The following is a 25,873-nucleotide window of genomic DNA, read 5'->3' on the forward strand; positions in this document are numbered from 1 at the left end:
TTTGAGTTTTAAATGTTTAATAGGTTACCAAATACACAAATTTTCACATGTCCTACTGGAAAAACAACTCAACAGGTGGTTTCCATTCCAGGGCATCCATCAATCTGTAAATGCTGTACATCATACATTACCATCACATTGCCAACAATCAGGCAGATTAGCCATGGCCTTAGAGAAATCAACCTGGACCTCAGAGTAACCTGCTTACAAGACAGTAAACTAGTAATACAGATAAGGCCTTGAATTGCTCCATGCTATATATGGACAATATTATTATATCCATAAAAGTTGATAAAAAAAATTAGAAGCTAGTTGAAAGGCTTCAGCTCATAAGAATATTAATCATTTTGTAAAAGTGATCTTATGAGTTCTTTGGAAATTTTCATTTTAATGAACCTCTTCATTACTATTAACTAATATTGTGTTTGGGGGGAAGATATTCGAATATTTGACTTTATTCTTCTTCCTCTGACATGATACTAAATATTTCATGGAGAAATCCACTAAGTCACACTCACTAACATATATACACTACATAAATATACACACATTTTATATAGATTCTTTCTCTGATGGCATATTTCAAAATATATTGCAACATTTTATTAACTAAATATTTACTGAATAGAGTAGTGAATTGTTAACAATACCAGTTTCTTAGCAACATAGGCAGGGAATCCTGCCTTTCACCTTATATTTTCTCTGAACCTCAATTTTACTGTGGTTAAGTAACTTGCTATCAAAAGATATATGCAAACAAGTTACTAAATTGAAACTAGAGAGACTGGTTTGGTATCATGGTAAGTTAGACATGCACTTGAGTTATTGTTTCAATTTAGAAATTAGGTCACAAAATGTTTGAGCCAAAAAACCGTATAATTATGTAAATACACAGCTTATATTACAAACTGCTACTAGAATGAACAATTATAAAACATTTAAAAATGCTTTGTCTATAATAATTTAACTTAAAAACAAATTTTGTTACAAAGCAGTTTCTTAAGGATCTTGAAACGTATGTGAGAAATATATCCCCCCAAATTTGATATTTTAAAAGATAAATATTGACATTGATATTGATGTTTTTAAAAGTGAATTTTTTTGAGAAACCTAGCATGAAACATATCTTAAAAATTTATTCTCATTGTGCAAAATTCCATAGAATATTTCAAAGTTTAAAGCTGTAGAAGAAGAGGTATCCAGTTAAACGAAAAAAAAAAAAAGGGAGAAAAAACAGCAAACAATACTGTGAAAATGGTTATTTTGAGATTGTAATTACTTAGAAAGTATTTTTTAATGGCCTCATTTACCTTTATGAAATATCTTCATTCTGAAAATAAATGCAATTATTCTTATGATGGGAACATAACAAGTTCTTTTCCTCAAGAAAAGATGAAGTCAACAAATAAATCTTTGAAATCAGAAGTCTTGAGTAATTGTGTATTGTGTTCTCCCTAACTGGATTTCTTTACCACATAGCATGACATTTTTTTTAATGGGGGGTTGGGGTGGGGGTGGAAGAAACCATGCAGTTTAATCAAATAGAAGCATCTTCTTAACCTAAGTTGGTAGCCACCACTTTGATTTTCAGGTTATCTCAGGGCCAATAAGTGTATACTCTATATACTACATGAAACAAAACTAGACAAAATACTTAGAATGTAGTCTTTTTGTTTCTTCTTCCTTCAAAGTCTATGTTTCCTAAAATCATTGTTAAGCAAAGCAAAAAGAAATGTTTGTTCTATTACGTAAGAAATAAACTTCATTTGGTATTCAATTGACTTTCTAACTTAACAGACAGGACTTTACATCTTCAAATACTGAAAATAAATTGCATTCTTGGCCCTTGCTTTAAAAGGTTAGAGAGAATAAACGCACACCCTGGTAGTGTTCTAGTGATCTCCCTAATCTCAGTTGCACTTTGTCAGAACGAGGTAACTGGTAGTTAAGTGAAATACCCTAGATCAAAGGGGGATTAATCACCAACTGAATCCTTGCTGAATAAACCTGTCATTCAAGAAAATTATTTCCACTGAACTTAGCAGAGGATTGAAGGTATTTGCATAACAGGGACCAACGTACTTCAGCCAGGTTAAAAGGTTCAGAATTCATCCCATGTTTAGCTTTTTGCCTCCTTTTCCTTTCACCAGCCTGGTACAATGGTTTCTAATCTGATAATACAGCTGACTATCTAAATGATGTCAGAACAGGAAAGTATTGCAAAGTTTGGATGAGGGATGGATCAATTTCACTTTCAGTAACTCCTAAATCTGATTTGTTGGAATTTAAGATGTAATCCTAAAAAAGTCCCTTAAACCTGAAGACTGTTTATTAACATCCCTTTTCTGACCTTTGTCTTAGAAACCACCATTCTGCTGTGGCAGCCGTCCTCGTCCCCGAAGAGGCTCTGGATGAAAACTCGACCTACCTACCTCCTAGGGGTGGTGCAGGAGTTTATGAATATCTATAAAAAGTAGTCTGAAATACTATAAAAATAAATTTTAAAAAATTTAGTTATTATGTAGAAAATTGTGCTTTGAAAGATCTTAAATCATACAAAATCAATAATTTTAACTAATTAGAAATACTGAATTGGTATAAAAAAGTTAAATTTTGAGACAGACTAATGTTTAGGCAAAAAAATTTTTTGAACAAATAATCCTCCAAGGTTATTTAATTCAAACTTGACATTTGAATACATTATTTATAAAGTAAAAAATGCCCACTACTATAAAGGTATTACCTTACACTGTAAGGGTATTTGCTGGCTTTAAAAAGTTTTAAAAACATTGTTTAGTAAAAATTGAAGAAAAGAAAAGTTTTACCAAAATCATGGACCATCTTTTCTGGAGTATGTTTCCAGAAACTTAATGTGTTTTGTATCTTTTGGGTCTACTGAAGAATAATTACCCATATGATAGACATCAGATTTCATAATCATATTTTGGCACCAAAAGAGAATTTAATTTAGCAATTTTGCATCTAGAGTAGGTCTGACAGTATCCAAATCTTTAACTGGAAGTAGGTGCACATATTCACTGCAAACGCAAAGCATCTTTCAAGTTAAAAAAATGCAAAGAATAGTTATCAAAGAAAATGAATAAAATCCATAGTGAGATAATTTTTTAGAAAATGATTGAAGTTTTAACCCAAGAAAGAACTCTTATAGTGTCTTATAGCTTAGAATAAGAACATGTCAATCACGATTAAGCTTCTGGAATCGGAATCCCTTTGAAATGCAGCTGTTTCTTCTTTAATTGTGGCAGCGGACTCTGAAGAAAAGAAAGGTCCAGCCTTAAAGATGAGTAAGGAATACAAAATAGCTCAGGATTAGTTGTGGAGTTCAAAGGTCGCTAATTACACTAAGGAGTTCCCAGACACAGGGAAAACATTAAACAGGTCACCTACCAAACGGGAAACAGACTTTGTCTTCAGAAATTATCCTGAAGTGACAGGTTTCTAGACAAAATCGAAAGCATCACAGTGTGTCCAGCTGATCTCAACAGGATGAAAACATGAGTTGGTTTTAGTTCTGTAGTGTTATGTTAGAATAAAACGGCAATAGATGGCATCACGTTGCCCTACACTTTTCCAGTATTCCTAGATTTTCCTTAGGTTTCTAGAAATGTCAAGTCAAAGATTCACTGGTTTCTCTGATTGCCTATAAAGTTTTCCTTTGGGGATCATTATACTGAATCTTTGCCTACTCACTAGATAAATGCCTCTTGCTTACGTTAGTGTGCTTTGCTAAACATTATACAATCGAGATGTCCAAACGGTTTCATTAATTTTAACGTCAGTTAAATGTTAAGCTTTCCTTGAGTTTAAGGAAGATCAAAAGCTTAAGGGAAATAGTTTTTTTATTTTTTCAAAAGGAAAGTTTTTTACTATGATTAGGCTAGAATAATAAGTTAAAGTCCTGGTCAGGCAATTATTCTATTTCCTTTATTATTTGGGATAATTCTGAACAGAGAACATTGTGCCACGAAAATGCCTTGCAGAAAAAGAGTTTGTAATGAGTAGAACTGATCTTAATTAAAATATCATATTTCAAATCCTAAATTTATATGCAATATCCTTTCAAACTATCACAGCTCTCTTCGAAAGACTTAGCAGCTTTTTCTCAACTTTTCTTTAGGAGACTCATTAAAAAATAAAAACCAAGATATAGTTTGATTGAATATTAATCTGTAATGTATTTTTTATAATACTTCTACTTCTGTTCTGTAAAAATAAATGACATGGATTAAGTTTTGAGGATCTTGAGATTTCATCTTTTCATGAAGGGTCACTTAAAATCCAACTTGACAGTGAACTGGTTTGAAAGCAGAATGAGACATACAATTGTAAAGACAGGTAAAGAGAATAAAGACTATGACAAGATGGTTCCTGAGAAAACCAAAAGAATGCTCACAAGAAAGTGAGAGTGACAAATTTAAAGAAAATATGCTACATGAGATTAAGATTGAAATATGCTACTAAAATAAAATTAAATGATACTCTCCACAGAATGGCTTTTGAATTTTTATCTGAATTCATTCGTTAGTGAATTTTAATATAATAGAACATGAAAAAAACATTATACCCACATTTATCTTTAAAAATTTGGCTGCGGACATTGTGATCACAAAACATTATGCTCGTCTTCTGAAGTTATCCCACCCCTCTTAGCATTCTTGCTGACACCCTAAGCAAAATGTTATTGTAGCAGATTAATAAGTTTACAAGAAAAGTTACTCTAGAACAGAGATAAACACCTTAAGTAGAATTATGCAGATTCCTTATTAGTCAATAGGATAGCTCTGTTTAAGAACAGGTTACTATTTAAACAATTTTCCTTTGTTTTCACTGGCTTTTTTTCCAAGAGATTTACAGTTGTTCTAATGTGGTCTCTGGTATTCTGAAACAACACAATGTACTAGGAACTTAGAACTCAGGTTTGGAAGAGTAAGTAGTTTTTTTGCACATCATCTACAATCCATCAGGAGTGGCTGCCTGCAGCTCTGTACTGAAGAGGAGCCTGAGCCTGTATCCAGGAAGGCTCAGAGAAAGAGAGAGGGCTATGATAGATTAGCCAGGTCTGCCACAGGCACAGGAAGGAGTATGTGTGGCAGGATGACCCAAGACTAGTCTAAAATAAGCCTAAAGTGACTCACTCACTACTGTTTTATGCTCTGAATAGTACTTGAGTAAAATCAAAGGATAACGAAATTGGAGACATCAGTCTTTAAAATATTTTTTCAAACTGTGTTAGACTAAAAACATCAAACAAGAGTGTTTTTATAATTAAATCATTCAATAATTTTTTCACACATAAGTACTATGCACACATACTAAGATTATGATTTAAGCTATGCTACTATTGTATAAATCATGTTTAAATGTGAAATAATTACAGTAATAATGATCCATATGTTACTGGAGCAGGAGCTTTAGAATTCCAGATGTAATAGTCAGAAGAAATTAGTTTCCGATCTGAAAAAAAAAAAAAAATGATAAGACTGTATCATCTTGACAAAAATTCAATAAGACAGCCAAGTCATGATATTTAAAATTGTGGAACAATAATTTTTTCAAGGCAGGCAATATTTTGAAATATTCATTTTACTTTGACTTTTGGCTTGTAATTCTTACTTGAAAAATATGGGTTTATTAAATATTTAAATAACCCATCTTTAAGCTTATTTATGCCACATTTATGCCAATATCCCTCACTTATGCCAAATTTTTTTTTGCCTAATTATTTTTCTCACATTTTCCCTAAATTTTGTTTCTTGTGGACCATTACTTCAACTACAACTACAATATAAAAAGTTTTTATTGTTTTCTCTCTAGTAACCTCTTTGCAATGGTCCTGATTCTGATCTTGTTATTCTCTATTCATTCAAAGTTTCAGAGACAGAAATAAACAGCCAACTTCCTAATAATGTTTTTAAAAGATTGCTTCAATAGTTTCTGATAGTTCTGATCAAATTTAAGCTTTTTGTCTTAATAGCTTTGTAGCTTTGGACAAATGATAATCTCTTTGAAGTTTTCTGATATGTAAAATTGAGATAATGCTCATTTGGAACTAGTCACATGTGAATTCTTATTATTACATACATCACTAAATATTCAGTTCTGCCTTTTCTACCATTCTTCTTCATGCCCTTCTTCATAATGAAAAGGATATAGGTAGGATATATTATCTTATCTTTTTTATTTTATTGCTTTCAGTTTGGAAACTTAGTAACCTTGAGAGGCAACATAGCATATTGGTTAAGTGGCCAGGCCCCAGAGCCAGACTATTTGGGTTTGATTCTCAGTTCTGCCATTTATTAATTATGGGACCGTAATCTCTCTGTTCTGTCAGCATCTATCTACATCTGTAAAATGGAGATAACAATACTTGACAGGGTGCTGTGAGGATTAATGAGTTAACACACATAAAATACTTAGAACTGTGCTTGGCACATAGTAAGCAATAAATGTTAGCTATTATTATTTAAATTAACATTTTATGTTCGGTATCCTATAGATAAAACCTAAAATATTGGTTTGTTTACATTTAGACAAAACCATTGGTTTGTCCAAACTGATGTAATTATGTTATGCCTTAATAAAAAAAATGCATTATGAATACTATCCCATATATATGCATTTCTTTAAAAAACGACCAAAAAACAATGTAGCAGAAAATACAGGGAAAGCCTACAGATGTAAAGAATATGGTTTATTGAATTTATTACTGCTCTTTACAAGTAATTACTTAGAATTCTGTAGTTCTGAGTTCTATAATTGTTTTGAAACTTTCAAGTAAAAAGTCCTGTCCTATCTTTCCTATTTTAAGGACCCTAATCTTTAAGAAATTCTTACCTAAATATAATAGTTTATTCTCCTTAATTCAAGGCAAGAGTTCTACTTATGTTTAGCTAACTCTACCTCATTCTAGCTACTTTTCTGTTCTATGCTACGTGTATGCATTTGATCTAAATTAAATAATTTTTAATTCATTTACAAATTGCTTTTTGTCTCCCTATATTTCATGTACACTATATACATATTCTTTTTATAACCAACAAACACACCAAAGGCAGGAAACCTTCTTTCTATTGCTTTCCTATTAGTAAAATAGAGAGAGTACTAAGTAATGTTCATTGACTACAACATTTGCTAGAAATACTTAAAATTTTAAAAAATCATATTTAAAATCTATTGAATCCATACTACATGCTAAGCGACATGCTAAGTACTTGGTTGATATAATTTTATTTAAACTTCATAACAATCCTGATGTAAATAATACTATAATTTCCATTTTATAGATGAGGAAATTAAAACTTTGAGGTCTCTAATTTGCCTAAAATTACAGATAATGAATTGTCTGAGCCAGACTCAAATCTTTGTCAAAGCGCCTGTGAACAGCCTCTTAATAAAAGTAAACATTATAAACAGAACACAAATACAACTTTATTCTAAAGCCCACCTCTATGTCAATCCCTGCTCATTCAGACAATTTAATAAACAAGATACAATTTTACACAAAGAATAAATTCAGGCCAGAATTTTTATAATTGGGATTATTCTCAGATCTCTTTCTGTTACACTTTAATTTTACTTTATGTAATAACTGTGTGACACCATTTTCATTCCCTCAAGTTGGTTTGAATCTGTGCAACTTACATGTACTTATTTTTGGTTTTCCTGATGTAAAAACTTGAACTGAATGTTGATCCGCATAACACCCAGTAAGTGTGTAATCTAAGATCCTAAAATGAAGCTAGAAAAAAAGAAATGTACCAAATTAAGGTGATTCTTTGGTAAAAATAATAGTCTCATTTTTTTCCTCAACATAGTTTTAGGAATTTAATTCACACAGTTTAAAAAATTAAAATCACAAACATTAAACCTGAATATTGTGTGTATGCATGTAGATGTGTACATATACATGTACCATTTCCCTTTTGCATTAGGGCTGTTTCTTTGCGAGTTTGCCATTATTATATGCTTAACACATACCAGACACTTCACTAATATGAACTCTAATCCATACTGCAAGGTATCCCTATTTTCCAAACAGAGACAGAAGCAATTAGCATCCCAACATGTAAGTAGCAGAGCTGGCAGCTGTAATTCAGATATGACTGACTACAAAAGCTGATGCTCTTTCCCCTATCGTGTTTGGTGTTCTGATATTTTCTTCTATCTCTAAGGCTTTGTGATTGTGATGTTTCAGATCATAATTCTTCTACAGGCAGAAATGTATACATCACTTATTAAAACACAAGAATGCAATTACTAAAACCGAAATGCCAGTTTATTCTGGTGTTTAGAAGGAATGAGATGCTCTACTTTAATTTTCCGCAAAACTGAAATTCAACTTTAACAGAACTAAGCTTAGAAATCACCCTATCTCTCACCTATAAAACCTTTCTAAAATATAATCCATTGTTTCTGGGATTTAATTGATAATGTGGCATCATCAGTATAAATGCCAATTATTATGTTGTATTATAGTAGACAGGAACATCAGTACCTTCTCTGAAGGCATGGTACTGAGTGCCTCTGAGTCAGAATAATATTCACTTTAACTATGAAAGGTCTGTATCTTACAGAGCTCCAGTCTCCTTTTGCTGTGGTTCTCTTCATCTTTGCTGCTAAAAGCTCCTGATTTTGCAGCATCTCGATACCTTTTCTATATATTTTTTTCTTCCATCTCCCTTCCCTGCTAATTTTTCCCTGTTTCCTAACTTTCTCCTTTTGATTGCCAAACTGATGATCATTTGCAAGGAATGTAATTTTCAGATCTTTGCAATTTTTTTCTTGTTGCAATTCAAATTACCTCGAACAGTAAAGGGCTCTTGCTTGCTTTTTTGGTGTAACTGCTTGCTTATCTAGATGCTGGAAGTTACATAAAGGATGATTTCCACACAACTAAATATTATAAAAATAAATCTAGTGAGTGAACACAAATATGTGGTACATGCTTTTGACTAAACTATAACTGGTTAAGTGCTAGAAATGAATAGAAAAATCATAATCTCTACTACTGAAAGATACAGTGTACTAACATCCCACATTTTTTTTTCTGAAAAATATCTGGAAGTAGAAATTTTTATAATAATCCTTGAAACAAATCTTGTGGACATTGTTGAAGCCAAGACAGAAGAAGTGAATATCGCTAGTATACTTCTGACTTCACTACCATTTCCCCTAATTGCTTTTATGGATAGATTTTGATCTTTTTTCTTTAATTTGATACCATCTTATTTAGGATTTCTTGCTACCTTTTTGATCGCTCCTTCAATTTCCTTCATTGGTTCTTCTGAATCTTCCTCCTTATTTTCTCTTATCTTTTCCTGATTATTCATTTCCACTGACTCAACTATTTCTTCTCCATGGATAACCCATAAATCCTATACATAGTTGAGCTCTCTCTTCAGAATCAAGCTCCAGGTTTTTAGCTACCTACTGGACACTTATATTGGGATGTTATATTACCAGCAACATAAGTGATATGAAGCCCACTCCCTCCTTTCTCCATATCAATAATTTTTTCTAAGTATATCAATCCATTCAGCAAATATTTATGTGCTAGGTACTAGACTAGATGTTGGTAGTAAAACAATGAATGAGACTCACATGGTCTGCCCTCTTGGGGCTTCCAGTCTGGTTTAAGTTATATATATATTTTTAATAACACCATCTTTGACTTAAAAACTATTTCTTGTCTCTATATTTAATTAGTGACCAAGGCTTTATCTTTATTACAACTTTTATAGCATTCTCTTCCTTTTATTCCCTTCGTTTCTCTTTTTGTGACACTATACTAGCTCATTATCTTTAACTTATTACCTTTCATCTGGAATTCTAATATAGCTAAAATACTTTCTTTGTCTCTAGTTTTTTAACTCATCTTCCTCACATTCATTCTAGACCTAACTTCATAAAGTATCGCTTTCTAAAAGACCACTCCCGTACCCCAAAAAAGTGTAACATTTTGTAACAAAGGAATAAAAGTGAGATTCAAACAATCTAAAATCCACACTTAGATCACTTATCCAGCCTTATGTGTTACTATTTCCAGCACTGATTCCTAAGCATGCCTTGCTATCTGTCACTCCTTTAAATTATCTCTTTACCTATGCAAATGTTAGTCACTCTTCAAAGCTTCATAGTTATGTTTATCTGGGCCTCAGAGTTTTGCTTAAACTCCACTTCTACTGCAACACTTTCCTTGAAACACCAAAAGCAGTTAGCATTGATTAATTATTGACACTGATCATTGAAAGATCCCTAGAGAGCAAGGACTACATCATACATATTTTTATATACAAATCTCAAATGTGATAACTAGAGCTGGGTAGAACTAGATTAAGTTGAAGTGTTTAGGCTGTACTTAACAGTTTCATTTTCAATATTTGTAAGTATTAAGTGAAATAGAAAGTGACTAATACTAAAAAGGAACCTCACAAAAATTTTAAAAAAACTTTGCATAGACATAATAGAACTTAAAAAAATGGCTAGAAAACATTAAAAAGTCAATTAGATATATGCAATTTAGAAACAATAGAAATGTTTCTAATGTAGTGAGCCATACAAACATATTTACCTTTAAGTATGCTGTACCTCCAATGCAAATGTGGTCAAATGGCTCCTTCTCATGGCTCTTGGCTCCAAAAGTTATAGTTCCAGAAAGACTGATTTCCATTGATTTAGGGAACTTCTGTCCTAAAAACACAAATACGCCAATCAAATATTCTAAATTAAGTAGATCCTACAGCAAATGAAAGAAAAATAATTAATAAACAAAACCTGGCTCACCAATATTCCAGATCAATAAGCTTTTCTCTCGAAATACTTCGAGCTGGCCAAAACTAACTTTGTATTCCACATGTGTGATTGGACCTCTTTACAAAAGAAAAGGACACAACAAAGAGAAGTAATGAGGACAGATATAACAGTTTTAAGAAATTTAAGTAACTCTTGCTACTGTTACTTAATACAAGGACAGCATAAAAACATATCTATATTCAAGTTTGTAGAACAGAGAATAAGTAACAAACATTATATCTCGAAAAACACCAGAAACATAATAGATATTTTTGGTGATGATCTACATTTCATTATTAATTCTAAAGACAACTATAAACTTACATAGAATGTATTAACACAATGGACTGACATAACATTAAAACTATGATTTTACTACATATTTAGATATCCTACGAATAGAACGCTGTAGAACAAATTTAAAAGAATTGATGAGGAAGTACAGTTGACCCTTGAATGACACAGGTCTCTACATAGTTCAAACCCGTGTCGTTCAAAGGTCAACTTTATCAGTCCAGTTCATAGATGTGAAAGGCCAACTGTAGTTAGGTTTTTGCGGAGCCAAAAGTTATATGTGGATTTTCTTCTTTTAAATTAAAAAAATTTTTGTGTGTGTGTGTGTGACACTGGTTAATGAAATCCAGTAAATTTCAGGTTGTACTATATGTGGATTTTCAACTGCGCAGGGTTCGGTGGCCCAAATCCAGAGTTGTTCAGGATCAATTGAAATCTTATGATATAAATGGCTTAATCCACCAGGTAGTTGATTATTGGGCTTGACTTGTATGTAGAATACAGAAAAACTGTTAGAAATAAAGCCAGGAGTGAAATAACCCCCTAGGAAGCTACACTGGCTTAAGTTTATATTTACTAGCAAGTTTTACCAGCGAAATAAAGACATGTTTAAAGGTAAAGAGATTATTTTTATGACTATGTTTTGCCTCAGAATCAGCATTCATTTGAATAACATAAAAATACCTTAAAAATAAGGTAAAAAATACAAGTAATTTATTATAGGGCAGGGGATATGTACTAAAGAAGGCAGAAATCATGGCGTCATGTTATTTTATTCTTACCTATTATAAAAAGGTATATGAGCCTCACAGAATTCAAAATTATTTTTCACACTTTCATGAAGTTTTAAATTAATTGTTATTTTTAGTTGTATTTCTTCCTCTTTCATTTGATAAAAGCCCAAAATTGGTGGGACAGGAACCTAGAAACAAACATAAACAAATTTTTACATAATTCTCAGGTTAATGGGTCTAAAACAATGGTGATTGAGAAAAAAGTCTTGCAAGAATATAGTCATTATATACAGATATGTCTTTAATGATTACTAGCAGATTACTCCAAGTTTCGATAATAGATAATGGAACTACATTTGTTATACAGGCAGAGATTCTTCCATCTCTTTTTGTTTTCAGAGACGAAAAAGGCGTGCAATACATTCTTTTTCCTACTCTTGCTCATCCAGGTTCCCTTCCTCCAGGTTTTCCATGATCTGCAATATAAGATGTGCACTAGACATATTGATCACTGACACCTGCCCATAGTTCCTGCTGCCCCATTTGTATCTTGTGACATCCCCACTTCCTAGCTCAGCACTAGCTTACTAAATTGGTTATCGATAGCTGATTGAAGGGGGGACATTCTGTAGGCTGAGGTGAGCTAATCACTCTTTCTGGTACATGTGAAGTCAGAAATAAGAAGGACCTACTTACACAGTATAGGTCCTAGAGCTGTAGGTCACATGCAAGCAGAGAAAGCCAGTTAGAAGAGGAGTATGAGAAGCAGAGATGAGACAGTGCAGACCTTGAGTACAGATTTTAGTCTTCTGGTTCTAGTTACAGTACATCTTGGGTCTAATTTCTTATCCTTGTATGACAATAAGATTGCCTCTTACACTCTCAAAAATAAATTCCGTTTACTTAAGCTAGCTTGAGTAGGTTTTCCTAAACTACCAATTCACAATTAGGACAAGAGACAAATGGTATAGCAGAAAAGATGTTGGGTTTTGGAGTCTGGAAAATTTAGGCTGAAATCTCGGCTCTGCTACTTATCAGTTATATGACCTTGTGCAAGTCATTTAACTTCTCTGAGACTCTCTTCATTTGTAAAATGGGGCTAATAGTACCAACCTTATGGGTTTTAAAAGTACTAGAGAAAAAAATATATAAAGTGCCTAGGACAATGTCTGACACAATAGTTATTCAATAAGCAACAGCTATTAATTTATATATTTGTAAGCACAGTTGCCTGGGATTATAGGTATTTTTACATGCTCATGACTAAATCATACCAGGATTTATCCTATACCATGGACTCCTTATCAAGGAACATTAAAAAAAAAAAATCCCATAACTTTGAAAACCAGTCAATGCTGTTTCAGACTCCAGAGATAAGAGGCATCCTATTCAAAGAGCTGAATCTTCATCTTCATTCATCAATTATTGCCTGATAACTCAAGAAAAGTTCTCGTTTGGACCAAATATATGAATGATTCGCTTAAAATAGAATTCTTAAGTATGAAAATTAGCTAACTCTCAATTTCTCCAAGGTTGTTTACCTGGGAAGTGTAGTAGCATAAGTTGAATGACTCTAACGGTGGAGTGAATGGAAATTTATAAGGTCCACTAAATGCAGAATCATCCACTGCATCAACGCTACTAGAAGTCAAAATGGCAGAGTCAAGAGAAGTCACACAAGGATGAACTAGAATATCTTGAAGTGGAGATCCATTGGTGGGAAGACTCAAGCTGATGGTAACATTTGGCATGATTCCTTCTAAATCACACTGCAATACAAACAGAAACAGATCTTAGCAAGATCTTAGAAGCATATATCTTAAGGCTTTTCTGAAATTATGAGTTATTTTCCACAACTTAACTCACTTTTCTCTCACTGTATTATTCTCTTTACTTTCTGTGTTCTGGTTAATAGTTCTATCATGCTCTCAGATACTTCCTAGAGCTCTCTGCTTATACCTAAAACTTATAGAAAGCTATTTTAAATCCACTGACTTCTCTCCATTCTCATTGCAAACACACTGGTACAGGACCTTACAATTTGTCACAGATTTGTTTTCCTCTAAACAATCCATCCTCCATTGATGCTGAGCTATGTTAATGAAACATAATTCTAATTATATTGTATCCATGCTCAAGATCTTTCAGTAGTTTCCTCTTGGTACTGTATTAATTTTAAAGTCTTTCATTGTTGGGCTCGTACCTACCTCTTTAACCATTTTCTACCTGGTAACTAAATGCTGTCGACATTGGATTCTTGAATTTCCCTGAGTAAATCATAATGTCTTATGTACGCCTCCATGCTTTTATATGTGCTATTCCCTTCAGCTACAATCTTTTCTCTTTGTAACCTTAGCTTATTCGAGACTTTGTGTGGGGCCCTATGTTCAAAAATTGTTACCTCTACAGCCTACTTCTGCCATGTAGAGAAGCCCAGGATATTCTTTCCTATGTGGTCTGGGTTAGTTTGCCAATGAGAGGTACTCAAGATAGACATGGAAGGTAGAAGGAAAAGGAAAGCCAGTATTCTTGCAAGGTCGTGGAAGCCAGAACTGACAGCTTCACGAACCTCTACTGAGCTCCTGCTAAAGCTGTGGTGGCCAGATGCAGCACTATCACAGACCTTTCCATGAATTACTGCTTTAAGGCTGTAACAGATTGACATGGCAGCTTCTTAGAGTTCTCTGTGAACCCTGGCTTCTCTATCTCCTTCCAGTGTCCAGACTGAAGTCATTTAGTGACTGTTTCTGAAATGCTGCAGCTAGAGGATCACACTTTTATTCTCTTGGCTCTTCTTAAAATTGAGTAAGCCCTAAAAATTTTTACATAATTCTCAGGTTAATGGGTCTAAAATAACAATGGTGATTGAGAAAAAAGTCTTGCAAGAATATAGTCATTATATACAGATATGTCTTTAATGACTAACAGATTACTCCAAGTTGTTTCGATAATAGATAATGGAGCTACATTTGTTCTACAGGCAGAGATTCTTCCATCTCTTTTTGTTTTCAGAGACGAAAAAGGCGTGCAATACATTCTTTTTCCTACTCTTGCTCATCCAGGTTCCCTTCCTCCAGGTTTTCCATGATCTGCAATATAAGATGTGCACTAGACATATTGATCACTGACACCTGCCCATAGTTCCTGCTGCCCCATTTGTATCTTGTGACATCCCCACTTCCTAGCTCAGCACTAGCTTACTAAATTGGTTATCGATAGCTGATTGAAGGGGGGACATTCTGTAGGCTGAGGTGAGCTAATCACTCTTTCTGGTACATGTGAAGTCAGAAATAAGAAGGACCTACTTACACAGTATAGGTCCTAGAGCTGTAGGTCACATGCAAGCAGAGAAAGCCAGTTAGAAGAGGAGTATGAGAAGCAGAGATGAGACAGTGCAGACCTTGAGTACAGAGTGATTTTAATTTTAGTCTTCTGGTTCTAGTTACAGTACATCTTGGGTCTAATTTCTTATCCTTGTATGACAATAAGATTGCCTCTTACACTCTCAAAATAAATTCCGTTTACTTAAGCTAGCTTGAGTAGGTTTTCCTAAACTACCAATTCACAATTAGGACAAGAGACAAATGGTATAGCAGAAAAGATGTTGGGTTTTGGAGTCTGGAAAATTTAGGCTGAAATCTCGGCTCTGCTACTTATCAGTTATATGACCTTGTGCAAGTCATTTAACTTCTCTGAGACTCTCTTCATTTGTAAAATGGGGCTAATAGTACCAACCTTATGGGTTTTAAAAGTACTAGAGAAGAAAATATATAAAGTGCCTAGGACAATGTCTGACACAATAGTTATTCAATAAGCAACAGCTATTAATTTATATATTTGTAAGCACAGTTGCCTGGGATTATAGGTATTTTTACATGCTCATGACTAAATCATACCAGGATTTATCCTATACCATGGACTCCTTATCAAGGAACATTAAAAAAAAAAAATCCCATAACTTTGAAAACCAGTCAATGCTGTTTCAGACTCCAGAGATAAGAGGCATCCTATTCAAAGAGCTGAATCTTCATCTTCATTCATCAATTATTGCCTGATAACTCAAGAAAAGTTCTCGTTTGGACCAAATATATGAATGATTCGCTTAAAATAGAATTCTTAAGTATGAAAATTAGCTAACTCTCAATTTCTCCAAGGTTGTTTACCTGGGAAGTGTAGTAGCATAAGTTGAATGACTCTAACGGTGGAGTGAATGGAAATTTATAAGGTCCACTAAATGCAGAATCATCCACTGCATCAACGCTACTAGAAGTCAAAATGGCAGAGTCAAGAGAAGTCACACAAGGATGAACTAGAATATCTTGAAGTGGAGATCCATTGGTGGGAAGACTCAAGCTGATGGTAACATTTGGCATGATTCCTTCTAAATCACACTGCAATACAAACAGAAACAGATCTTAGCAAGATCTTAGAAGCATATATCTTAAGGCTTTTCTGAAATTATGAGTTATTTTCCACAACTTAACTCACTTTTCTCTCACTGTATTATTCTCTTTACTTTCTGTGTTCTGGTTAATAGTTCTATCATGCTCTCAGATACTTCCTAGAGCTCTCTGCTTATACCTAAAACTTATAGAAAGCTATTTTAAATCCACTGACTTCTCTCCATTCTCATTGCAAACACACTGGTACAGGACCTTACAATTTGTCACAGATTTGTTTTCCTCTAAACAATCCATCCTCCATTGATGCTGAGCTATGTTAATGAAACATAATTCTAATTATATTGTATCCATGCTCAAGATCTTTCAGTAGTTTCCTCTTGGTACTGTATTAATTTTAAAGTCTTTCATTGTTGGGCTCGTACCTACCTCTTTAACCATTTTCTACCTGGTAACTAAATGCTGTCGACATTGGATTCTTGAATTTCCCTGAGTAAATCATAATGTCTTATGTACGCCTCCATGCTTTTATATGTGCTATTCCCTTCAGCTACAATCTTTTCTCTTTGTAACCTTAGCTTATTCGAGACTTTGTGTGGGGCCCTATGTTCAAAAATTGTTACCTCTACAGCCTACTTCTGCCATGTAGAGAAGCCCAGGATATTCTTTCCTATGTGGTCTGGGTTAGTTTGCCAATGAGAGGTACTCAAGATAGACATGGAAGGTAGAAGGAAAAGGAAAGCCAGTATTCTTGCAAGGTCGTGGAAGCCAGAACTGACAGCTTCACGAACCTCTACTGAGCTCCTGCTAAAGCTGTGGTGGCCAGATGCAGCACTATCACAGACCTTTCCATGAATTACTGCTTTAAGGCTGTAACAGATTGACATGGCAGCTTCTTAGAGTTCTCTGTGAACCCTGGCTTCTCTATCTCCTTCCAGTGTCCAGACTGAAGTCATTTAGTGACTGTTTCTGAAATGCTGCAGCTAGAGGATCACACTTTTATTCTCTTGGCTCTTCTTAAAATTGAGTAAGCCCTAATTCCTACATTAAACACACTTATTCCCATAAATCTTACAGTGGCTTCTTTTGCACCCAACCAGACTGATATACCTTATTCATATGTATGTGGGTAGTCGAATTCTTCCTTTTACCACAACTAACTTGACGTTTACCTCTATTAACTTTCTAGTTAATACTAGTCAATTGAGCCATGTACAGCTTATTGATATGTTTTTTTTTTGGCTAGATCACTAATTTAAAAATTAGTGAAACTCAGCAAGTATAATGCTTAGCTCCAAATGCAAGCAGTTAGTTCCAACATCATATACACAGTCTGTCTCATACAATAACTATTCACCCCTATAGGTATTTGCCTCTGCCTGTTTCTCTCTTGATAATGTAAGTTCTTTGAAAGCAAGAACTGTTATATTTTTCTTCATCTCTCTAGTGCCTAACACATTGCTAGGCACAAGAGACACTCCGAAAATGTTTGCTGAATGGATATCTTTTTCTAATTATGGACCTACCTTTGTTTTCCATTCTAATATGAAATGTTTCACGTCTTTCTTTTATCTACTGCCTGACATATGTGTTAATTCAAGAATATATGTGCTTCATAATGTAAGCACTTAAGAGCAGACAGGCATTATGAACAATGTCATATAAAATTAGTGCCTTTTCATGAGTTACAATAATATCAATTACATTGGAAAATAAAAATGCCAAATAATCTTATAAAATTTAAAAATATTTTAGTGTTTCAACTTCTAAACCATCTGCTACTTCATTCTTTATACGTGAACTAGCAAGAACAAAATTAGTTTTGTTTTTTGACAGATATTTATGGAGGTAAGAAAATAAGCAAATATTAATAGCAAATACTATAGAATTTCAAAATATTCGGTTTATACTTAGTGGCTTCTAACATACTCAAAAGGATTAGAAAATTGCAATCATTATGAAAATCAAGAATAAATTACCCGCTTCCTAGGCATTTAAAGTACCATATCACCAGTCATTCACTATAGAATGAGAACATCCATTCTAGAAGAAATCTATGTACTACCCTTTAAACCAATCTAGTATATGTAAATCTGGTTAACAAGGAATTATAAAAACGGAAGGGGCTTAGGAACTTACATATTTTAAATATGACAAAGGATTAAAAAAAAGATGTGACTTTTCCAAAGACTCAGAGAATTAGTGGTGGAGTGGGGACTAAAACTTCAGTCCATTTAGCTTTCAGTTTACCAGGTTTTCTACTAGGACTAAGATAAAATGAAGGTAATTATTTCCATTTACAATAGGCTTCACGATAAAACTCCTTTAAAATACTAAGCTCCTAAAATACTTAAAAAGTGTTTGGCTAACAGTTATATTATTTACCTACAAGTTTAAAGAAACATTTAGCATGTGAGTGAAGATACACACCCATTGTTTTTATTTTTAAAAGAAAGTTTTTTGATGAAATTTTCCATCATGATAATTTGTATTAGACTAGGAACAGGATTCAATCCAAAATTCCCATATGTCATAAACGAGGGTCAACCTAACAATAAACTGAGACATTTATACCATGATACTAATTAGTAGTAAATCATATATAACATATTCCCTAATTATTGTCACAGAATGAAAAAAACCCAGAAATAGCGAATTTTCCTACTTTTATCTTACGGAACTTATAAGAAAGAGAATTCAACTACTTTAAAGACTTATGAATAATATAATCCATTAACATCTCAATTTTGGAGCTATGTACAATAATTATTTCTAATAAAGTTAATAACTGAAATGTATTTTTGATCATGATGGACGAGAGTTTAAAACAGACACATCAACTCTTAGGTTACTTTAAAATTAAAAAGGAAAGAAAAGATCCAATTTGTTTGCCAGGACTGTTACAATTCTCTGTTCTTGAAATCTATTTTTATCTACAGGATTTGTACATAGTTACTAATCACTAAGTTTGATATATAAAAAGTTTATATTCATAAGTGTAGAGAAAAAGATACCAGAAAAATAAAGGTATCTGAGAATATTAATATGCATTTGTAGAACTTGTACTTGGAGAGTTTTTATTTTGGATCATTATTTAACATGGTACTGATCACTGCTAACTATATTGTTATTTCTATTGTCTTTTCCCATTTTCTAACTTAAACCAGAGAATCCTATATTAATCTACTGACTTGTTTAAACAAAACAAAAGCCCTTCAAAATGGTTTTAGATATTAAGTTAGAGATTTGTCAATTCATCCTCCTCTCAAAAAAAAAAAGGAAAATACGTATGGTGGTTTTAAAACATTTTCACAAATTCTTTGACATTACTTTTTTTTTTTTTAAAGGTGAAGCCTAATTCTAGATCTCTTGAACGTGGACCAGACTTAGTGACCTGCTTCTAGAGAAAATGGTAGAAGTGATGCTATCTGAGCTCTTTAGTCTTGGTTATAAAAAGAACAGCTTTTACCTGTACTTTGTGTCTGTCTTTGTCTCTCTAATCATTTCGTCTACAGGAAATCAGTCACCAGTTGTGAGGACATTAAGTATCTCATGTTAAAAAGTCCACATGAAAGAACTAAGGCCTCCTACCGTTAACCAGCCATGTGAGTAAGCCACCTTGCAAGTAGATCTTCCAGCCCCAATCAAACCTTCAGTTGACTACTATTGCTCTGGCTGAAATCTTGACTGTGAACTCATGAGAGACTGCACACTAGAAGTTCCAGCTAAGCTGTTCTTGAAGTCGTGACCCACAGAAACTATGAGGATAATAAATGTTCATTGTTGGGATAATGAAGCAATTCATTACCCAGCAATACATAACTAATACAATTTGTAAGGAATGCAAAAAGGTAACATACAAACTTTCACATGAATCTTAACATCTGATGACTGCTGTTTATGATAAAAATCAAAATGTCATATAATACAAAATAAAAGTTAACAAGTTTTCCTTTTCATAGTTAAGTGTTATAATACAAATACCTGAGAAAAAGCTCACCTTGCAAGTGACAGCTCCAACAACTTGCCAAGTATCTGCTATATCCTGTTTATCATATTGCATGGATTTTACCTTTTCAGTAATAGAAATAGAAACCTGTGGTTTTCCTTTGTATGTTCCAGCTTTCCAGGCTGGCTGTTTTTGTGGATGAGTCACAGAAGCAAAATTAATATTATCCAATGAATGCTGTAAGTTGGCATCTAACAAAGTTCCAAATGGACAAGCATGTAAAAGCAAGTCAGGCAATTGGCTCAATTTTGTATTTAGCTCAGTGTCATTTTTTTGACCTGAGTAAAGAAAATCCTGTATCCCAAAAAGAAGTTCGAAGCCTTGTGAAACTGCACTAATGCTAATTAATGGTGGACGAGGGGATAAAGTCTGTTCAACTAGTGGAACACAAGCATATACTATGCCATTCTTCAGAAAAGCAACAACTGGCCAGAGTTCTTCACCTCCAACTGGAAGTCCATAAACAGATGTTTTATTGATGCGTGAACAGCTATCACGACTCTCCATGAAGCCCTTATCTTCATCCAATAATCTGAGTTCAAAGAGTAATGATTTAAGAAAGGGACCATCTTCAGGGATAGACACATAACTTGATCCATTGAAGACTCTGGCTCGTTTTTCAACAGTTGGATATCGTCTGCATTATGGAAACAAAAACATTATAAATGATTCATTCAAATAAAAATAGAAGAATCTAAAAACAAACAAAAAGAACCCCTCAAAACACAAGGCAAACAGAAATAACAATAAAAAACACATTAACAGATACATACACACTCACGAAAACCACAACCAAAAAAATATCACGTTAAGTTCTGACTATAGTGACTGTTGATACTTGGTATTATCTCAAATGATAAAGTATCATTTCCTAGTACTAAAAAATAATTCAATTTAGTTAATTTTTAAAATAGGTAGAGCACATGGTTTTAATTCAAAACCCTAGTCTCTTGGCTGCTCAGATTCACACTTGGTAGACAAGAAGTATATACCTGGACACATTTTAGACACCTATAAGAATTTTTTTATGATGCCATCTGGTAGAGTAGGATCGAAAGAAGTGGTTAATTTAATCCTCTCCAATTTTGAATTCACTAGTTGAGATGATACAATTGTAAAAAAGAAATGTTCTATTCTACTCAACCCATAGTGAATAACAGGTACACTAAGTCTTCTTGCCAACTCCTACAAAAATACGTAAGAGCATTTTAATAATAATGGTCTATCTACCTCTATGGTCCTGGAATATATTATAAAGTAATGAAAATAATAAAATTTGAATAATCTTTTATGGTTTGCATGCTCTGGGCTGAATGGTAAGTTACTCATTCATCCCTTTTTTGGTGGGAGAACAGAAGATGCTTTTGCTCACTTATAGAAATGAGAGATTACATTTTCCCAGTTCAAAAAACATGTACTTTCTCTATTACTTACCTCTCTAGTGGAGACTTCAAAAGTCCATAACAAAGTCATCTATTGGCTATTAACTTCTGTGTAAATCATCTAATTTCCCCAAGTCTATTTTCTTATTTGTAAAATAAAAAGGTGGCTAGAGAACACACCAGTAATTCTTATCAAGGATCAAAAACACACCTGACCAAAATAATTTTTTTCACTAATACTACTAATAAAACGTTGACGATTACTAACAATCTTAAAAATGAAAAATAAGAATGTATTCAAAGTTATCAATATATTAGTGCATCTCAATCATTCAATTCACATTCTGATGCATTTTCTTGATTGAGAAGGGGAAAGAATTAGCTAGCACTCCTGTAATAAACTAGTAGGTGAATGCCATTTCTTTCTGAGTCTCTGGATAAGAATAGTTGAGAACTTTGGACTAAACTCTAGTACAGTGCTTATCTACCAGTTATCTAGAGGATGATTAGAATTCTTGTTAAGTGCAAGAATCTCATGATTCAATGTAAAGATAAGAAATTAATCTTGGACCTTTCATAATGCTTCAATATGTGCTCAATAAATATTTTTGTTAGATGACTCAATCTGCCATTCAGACTTATTCTAGGTCTTTTCTGCACTAGGATTCAAACCTAAACGGTCCTACAACTGTGGGGTACAATACCAACCTCAGCCAGACTTAATCTGATACTATTACTACCTATCTAGCAAATCTTTAAAACAGAATCTAAACCAAGTTAGATATAGAGAAGATCATTTGCTTTTTAAAATTAAATCAAGGCCATTATCTTTTGGCATATACGTGAATAAGATACCAGTGCATACCACCAGCCCCAAGAGGTCAAAAAACTGAAAATAATAAAACTTAACACTACAGAATTGGTAAATTATTTGAACCCAACTTGCTGCCTCAATGGAGATGCTGAAATATCCACTCAAACATATCTGAAATTTTCTTCTGAAATATTCTGAGTACAGTGGGGAAAAAATTCTGAAAACAAGCATGACTTCTTCAAGGAGCTTTTTAAAAGCAAGAAAAAAAATCTTACCTCTATGGGATACTAAGATAAGCTACAATGCCACAGATAAATACATACTGTGGTATGTATACATAGTATGGTATTGGTACAAGAACAGACAAAGTGATAGAACTGAGGCAGGCCAATGTTTATATGGGAGACATAATAAACTATCGATAGCCCAACAAATCAATTAAGAAAACATATTAGTTTGGAAGATGATGTCAGAAAACTGGCCCACGGTATAGAGAAAAACAAAATGAGATTCCTTCATTAACAGCACATCCAAAGATGGACTACAGAAGAAGACTTAAATATAACAGATAAAATGATAAAGAGAAGATAATGTAGGAAGATATCTTTAGGAAATAAGAGTAGGGATGAAAAAGACTTCAAAATCTCCCAAAGTATTAACTACTTTGCTTGCAATAGAATTAGTGATTTCTGTTTAACCAAGGGCAACACAAAGTTGATTGACAATGATAAATTAAGAGAAAATATCTGTGATAGCTAAAAATGACATAGGACTAATATTGAGAATACATAGTAAATGCTGGCAAATTAACGGGAAAAAACCCAGCAACTCTCAAAGAAAAGATGAATAAAGGATATGTACAGGCACTTTACAGAAGAGGAAATCCTAAGGGCTAAATATCACTGCTACACGGAGAAAAGCAATGAAAATAAAGATACTGTACTGGCAAAAAACTCTTGCTCACTGCTGCTGAATGTGTAGACTGGTGAAAGTATTCCTTGGAGCTAATTATTAAGTAATATTTAGTCAAAATCAGCATAGGATCGTCTGAGAATATCTACAGCAGTAGCGAACTCAGCAAGAGTTCGAGGCAATCCGAATATCATCACTGGGACAGGTAAAATGTGGAGGATGTAAATCATGGAGTACTACAGAGTAAGAAGTAATGGCCTTGATTTGCACTGATCAATATAATAGGCACTAGCCATATGCGGCTATTTAAACTTAAACGAAATTGAGTTCCTCAGGTACAATAGACACATTTCAAAAGCTCAATAGCTACATGTGGCTAGTGACAGCATAAATTTAGAACATTCTCCGCGTCCATCAATGCAGAAAATTTTATTGAACAGTGCTGCTCTATAGGAACACGAAGTAACATGAAAGTTCCTTAAAAATATTGCTGACAAATCTGACAAGAAAAGGGAATGAAGACTATAGCATAATTATGTAATTTGAAAAATGCATACACAAACACATGAATACAGGATAGCAACAAAAATATGAGTTACCTGTGAGGTGGGGGAGAATGGCAGATATAAAGATACTCGAAGGAATATATAAGTAAAACTTGGTCTACCATAGTATACCAATGAGGCTTATGAAACATACTAAAGAATATTATTAACCTCCTTACTTGAGGTACAACAACAAATGTAAGTCATGTATCCTGGAGGAAAATGGTAAACTCCAACTCTGATGCCCTCATCAACTCTCTTTAGGTTGCAAAGAGTGAATTTTTCACATGCATATCGCCAACCACTTTTCATTTAAAATCACATTTATCTCTATCTGCCTCAACCTCAATTCAGAGCTACGCTACTTCACCACTGAGCTTAAATCACGGAAAAATTTGTTGGCAAGAACTGTCAATAGCCACTGAGAATAAAAGGTGAAAGAGTCCCCAAATGCCACCCACATTTACAATTAGCGATTGTATCTTGATAAAATGTGGCAAATTCTAAAACTGGAACCAGGTCAGCTTATATATACCATCTAAGAAAAAGTGAATACAATTTAATTTTGTACTTTAAAAATCTTTCTTCAGTAATTAGGAAACGATCTGAAATTTCCTACTAATGAAACATAAAATGAAAATAACGTTGATACTGCTCAGCACGGATTTTCCAGAAGAATGAGTTAAAAATGTCCTTGAATGATTTTTATTAATGAAAGAAAAAATTTAAACATGTGTAGTGCTCAATAAATTTCTTTTTCATCATCTCCATATCAATCGTAAGCAGGTGGAGTTAATTTTAAGATACAGTAATACTAATACTGTATTGGAAAACACATAAAACTTAGTATGTGCCAGGCACAGACTCATTTTATTCTCACAACACTATGAGGTAGTATTGTTAAATTTTCATTAAACAGACGAAACAAAGGTTAAGTAACTCGCCCAAGGTGGCAGACCAGGGATACTTTGCATCACAAAGCTAGGCTACATCATCCACCCCTCTGACTCATCATTTACCTGGAGAATCTGACGGTGCCACAAAGTGGGGTCCCCGATTCGTGGCTTATTAGCCACACTGCCCGCAGGGCCATGATACGCCGCTAACGCAAGAGCTCACCTCTGAGGCCGCCAACAAGGAAGAGCGCAGACCGGCTTTCTCAGACGGACTCTTAGAAGCCCCGAGGCTCACTCATCCTTAGCCACTTCTGCGCCACCACAAACAGGTCGGGCTCAGAGTCCCTCCTGGCCAACACATATCACAAAAAGTTCTGTGCATCCGCATCTAAAATCTCTAGAAACTTATTTATCCCCGGCAGCCCTAATACTTGCTTCCTTTAAATTCCACTTCCGGGATGGTGGCCCGCAAGGATCACAGTTCCTCACTCGCCCGAGCGACGAGCCTCTCAGCGGTTCACCGGCTGCTGGCTTCGCCCGTCGGCCCCTCCCGACAGCCAACCCGGCGCGCGCAGCTCCACTTCCGGCGTGCGAGGCGGTGACAATGGGAGCGGCGCGGGCGGTGCCGAGAGGCAGCTGACAGGCGTCTGCGGCTTCGCTTCATGGCCGCTATTCCGCCCCGCCTGGGCTCTGTGGGGAGTCAGGGAGCCCGCGGCGGCCAGGAGCCGGAGCCGGCGAGCAGAGCAGAGACCTGTGCGCGGCGCCGCTGAGGCGCAGCATGTGAAGAGGAGACGGCGTCCAGTGCGAGGCGAGCCTCTCAGCCGGCCGGGATGGCTACGACGGCCGAGCTTTTCGAGGTGGGTCCCGGCGGCTCTTCAGGGAGTGGCAGGCCCTAGGTGCTGGCTACGAGGAGGGCGGGCAGAGCAGCGGCTGTGCGCACGCGGCCCGGGGGCAGCCCTCGGTGGAAAGGTGTGGAAGAGAAGGGTGGGTGGCGGCTCCGGTGTCAGCGCGGGCGGAGCGTGAAGTGGGGGAGGGGTGGCTTGGGGACCGGGGTGGAGAGGCGGGGAAGGGATCC

At 34.6% G+C, this 25,873-nt stretch overlaps 2 protein-coding genes across 2 annotated transcripts in view; one reads left to right on the forward strand and one right to left on the reverse strand.

Moving 5' to 3' along the window:
* AP5M1 (adaptor related protein complex 5 subunit mu 1) lies at window positions 1-25,399 on the reverse strand. Its single transcript, XM_006920146.3, has 8 exons — window positions 24,922-25,399; window positions 20,241-20,886; window positions 16,004-16,231; window positions 11,889-12,028; window positions 10,804-10,889; window positions 10,592-10,710; window positions 7,663-7,759; window positions 1-5,475 (listed from the first exon to the last, which is right to left on the reverse strand). Exons 1-8 carry the CDS (start codon window positions 24,993-24,995, stop codon window positions 5,393-5,395), a joined length of 1,473 nt encoding a protein of 490 aa, XP_006920208.1. The 5' UTR covers window positions 24,996-25,399; the 3' UTR covers window positions 1-5,392.
* Window positions 25,375-25,873, forward strand: part of EXOC5 (exocyst complex component 5) — a 36,812-nt gene continuing 36,313 nt past the window's right edge. Inside the window, exon 1 of the mRNA XM_006920147.3 lies at window positions 25,375-25,655. Within this exon, the coding sequence (XP_006920209.1) occupies window positions 25,629-25,655 (27 nt within the window). The 5' untranslated portion in view covers window positions 25,375-25,628. The remainder of the gene's footprint in view (window positions 25,656-25,873) is intronic.

This window comes from Pteropus alecto, unplaced genomic scaffold (genome assembly GCF_000325575.1).
Source record: "Pteropus alecto unplaced genomic scaffold, ASM32557v1 scaffold86, whole genome shotgun sequence".
NCBI lineage: Eukaryota > Metazoa > Chordata > Mammalia > Chiroptera > Pteropodidae > Pteropus > Pteropus alecto.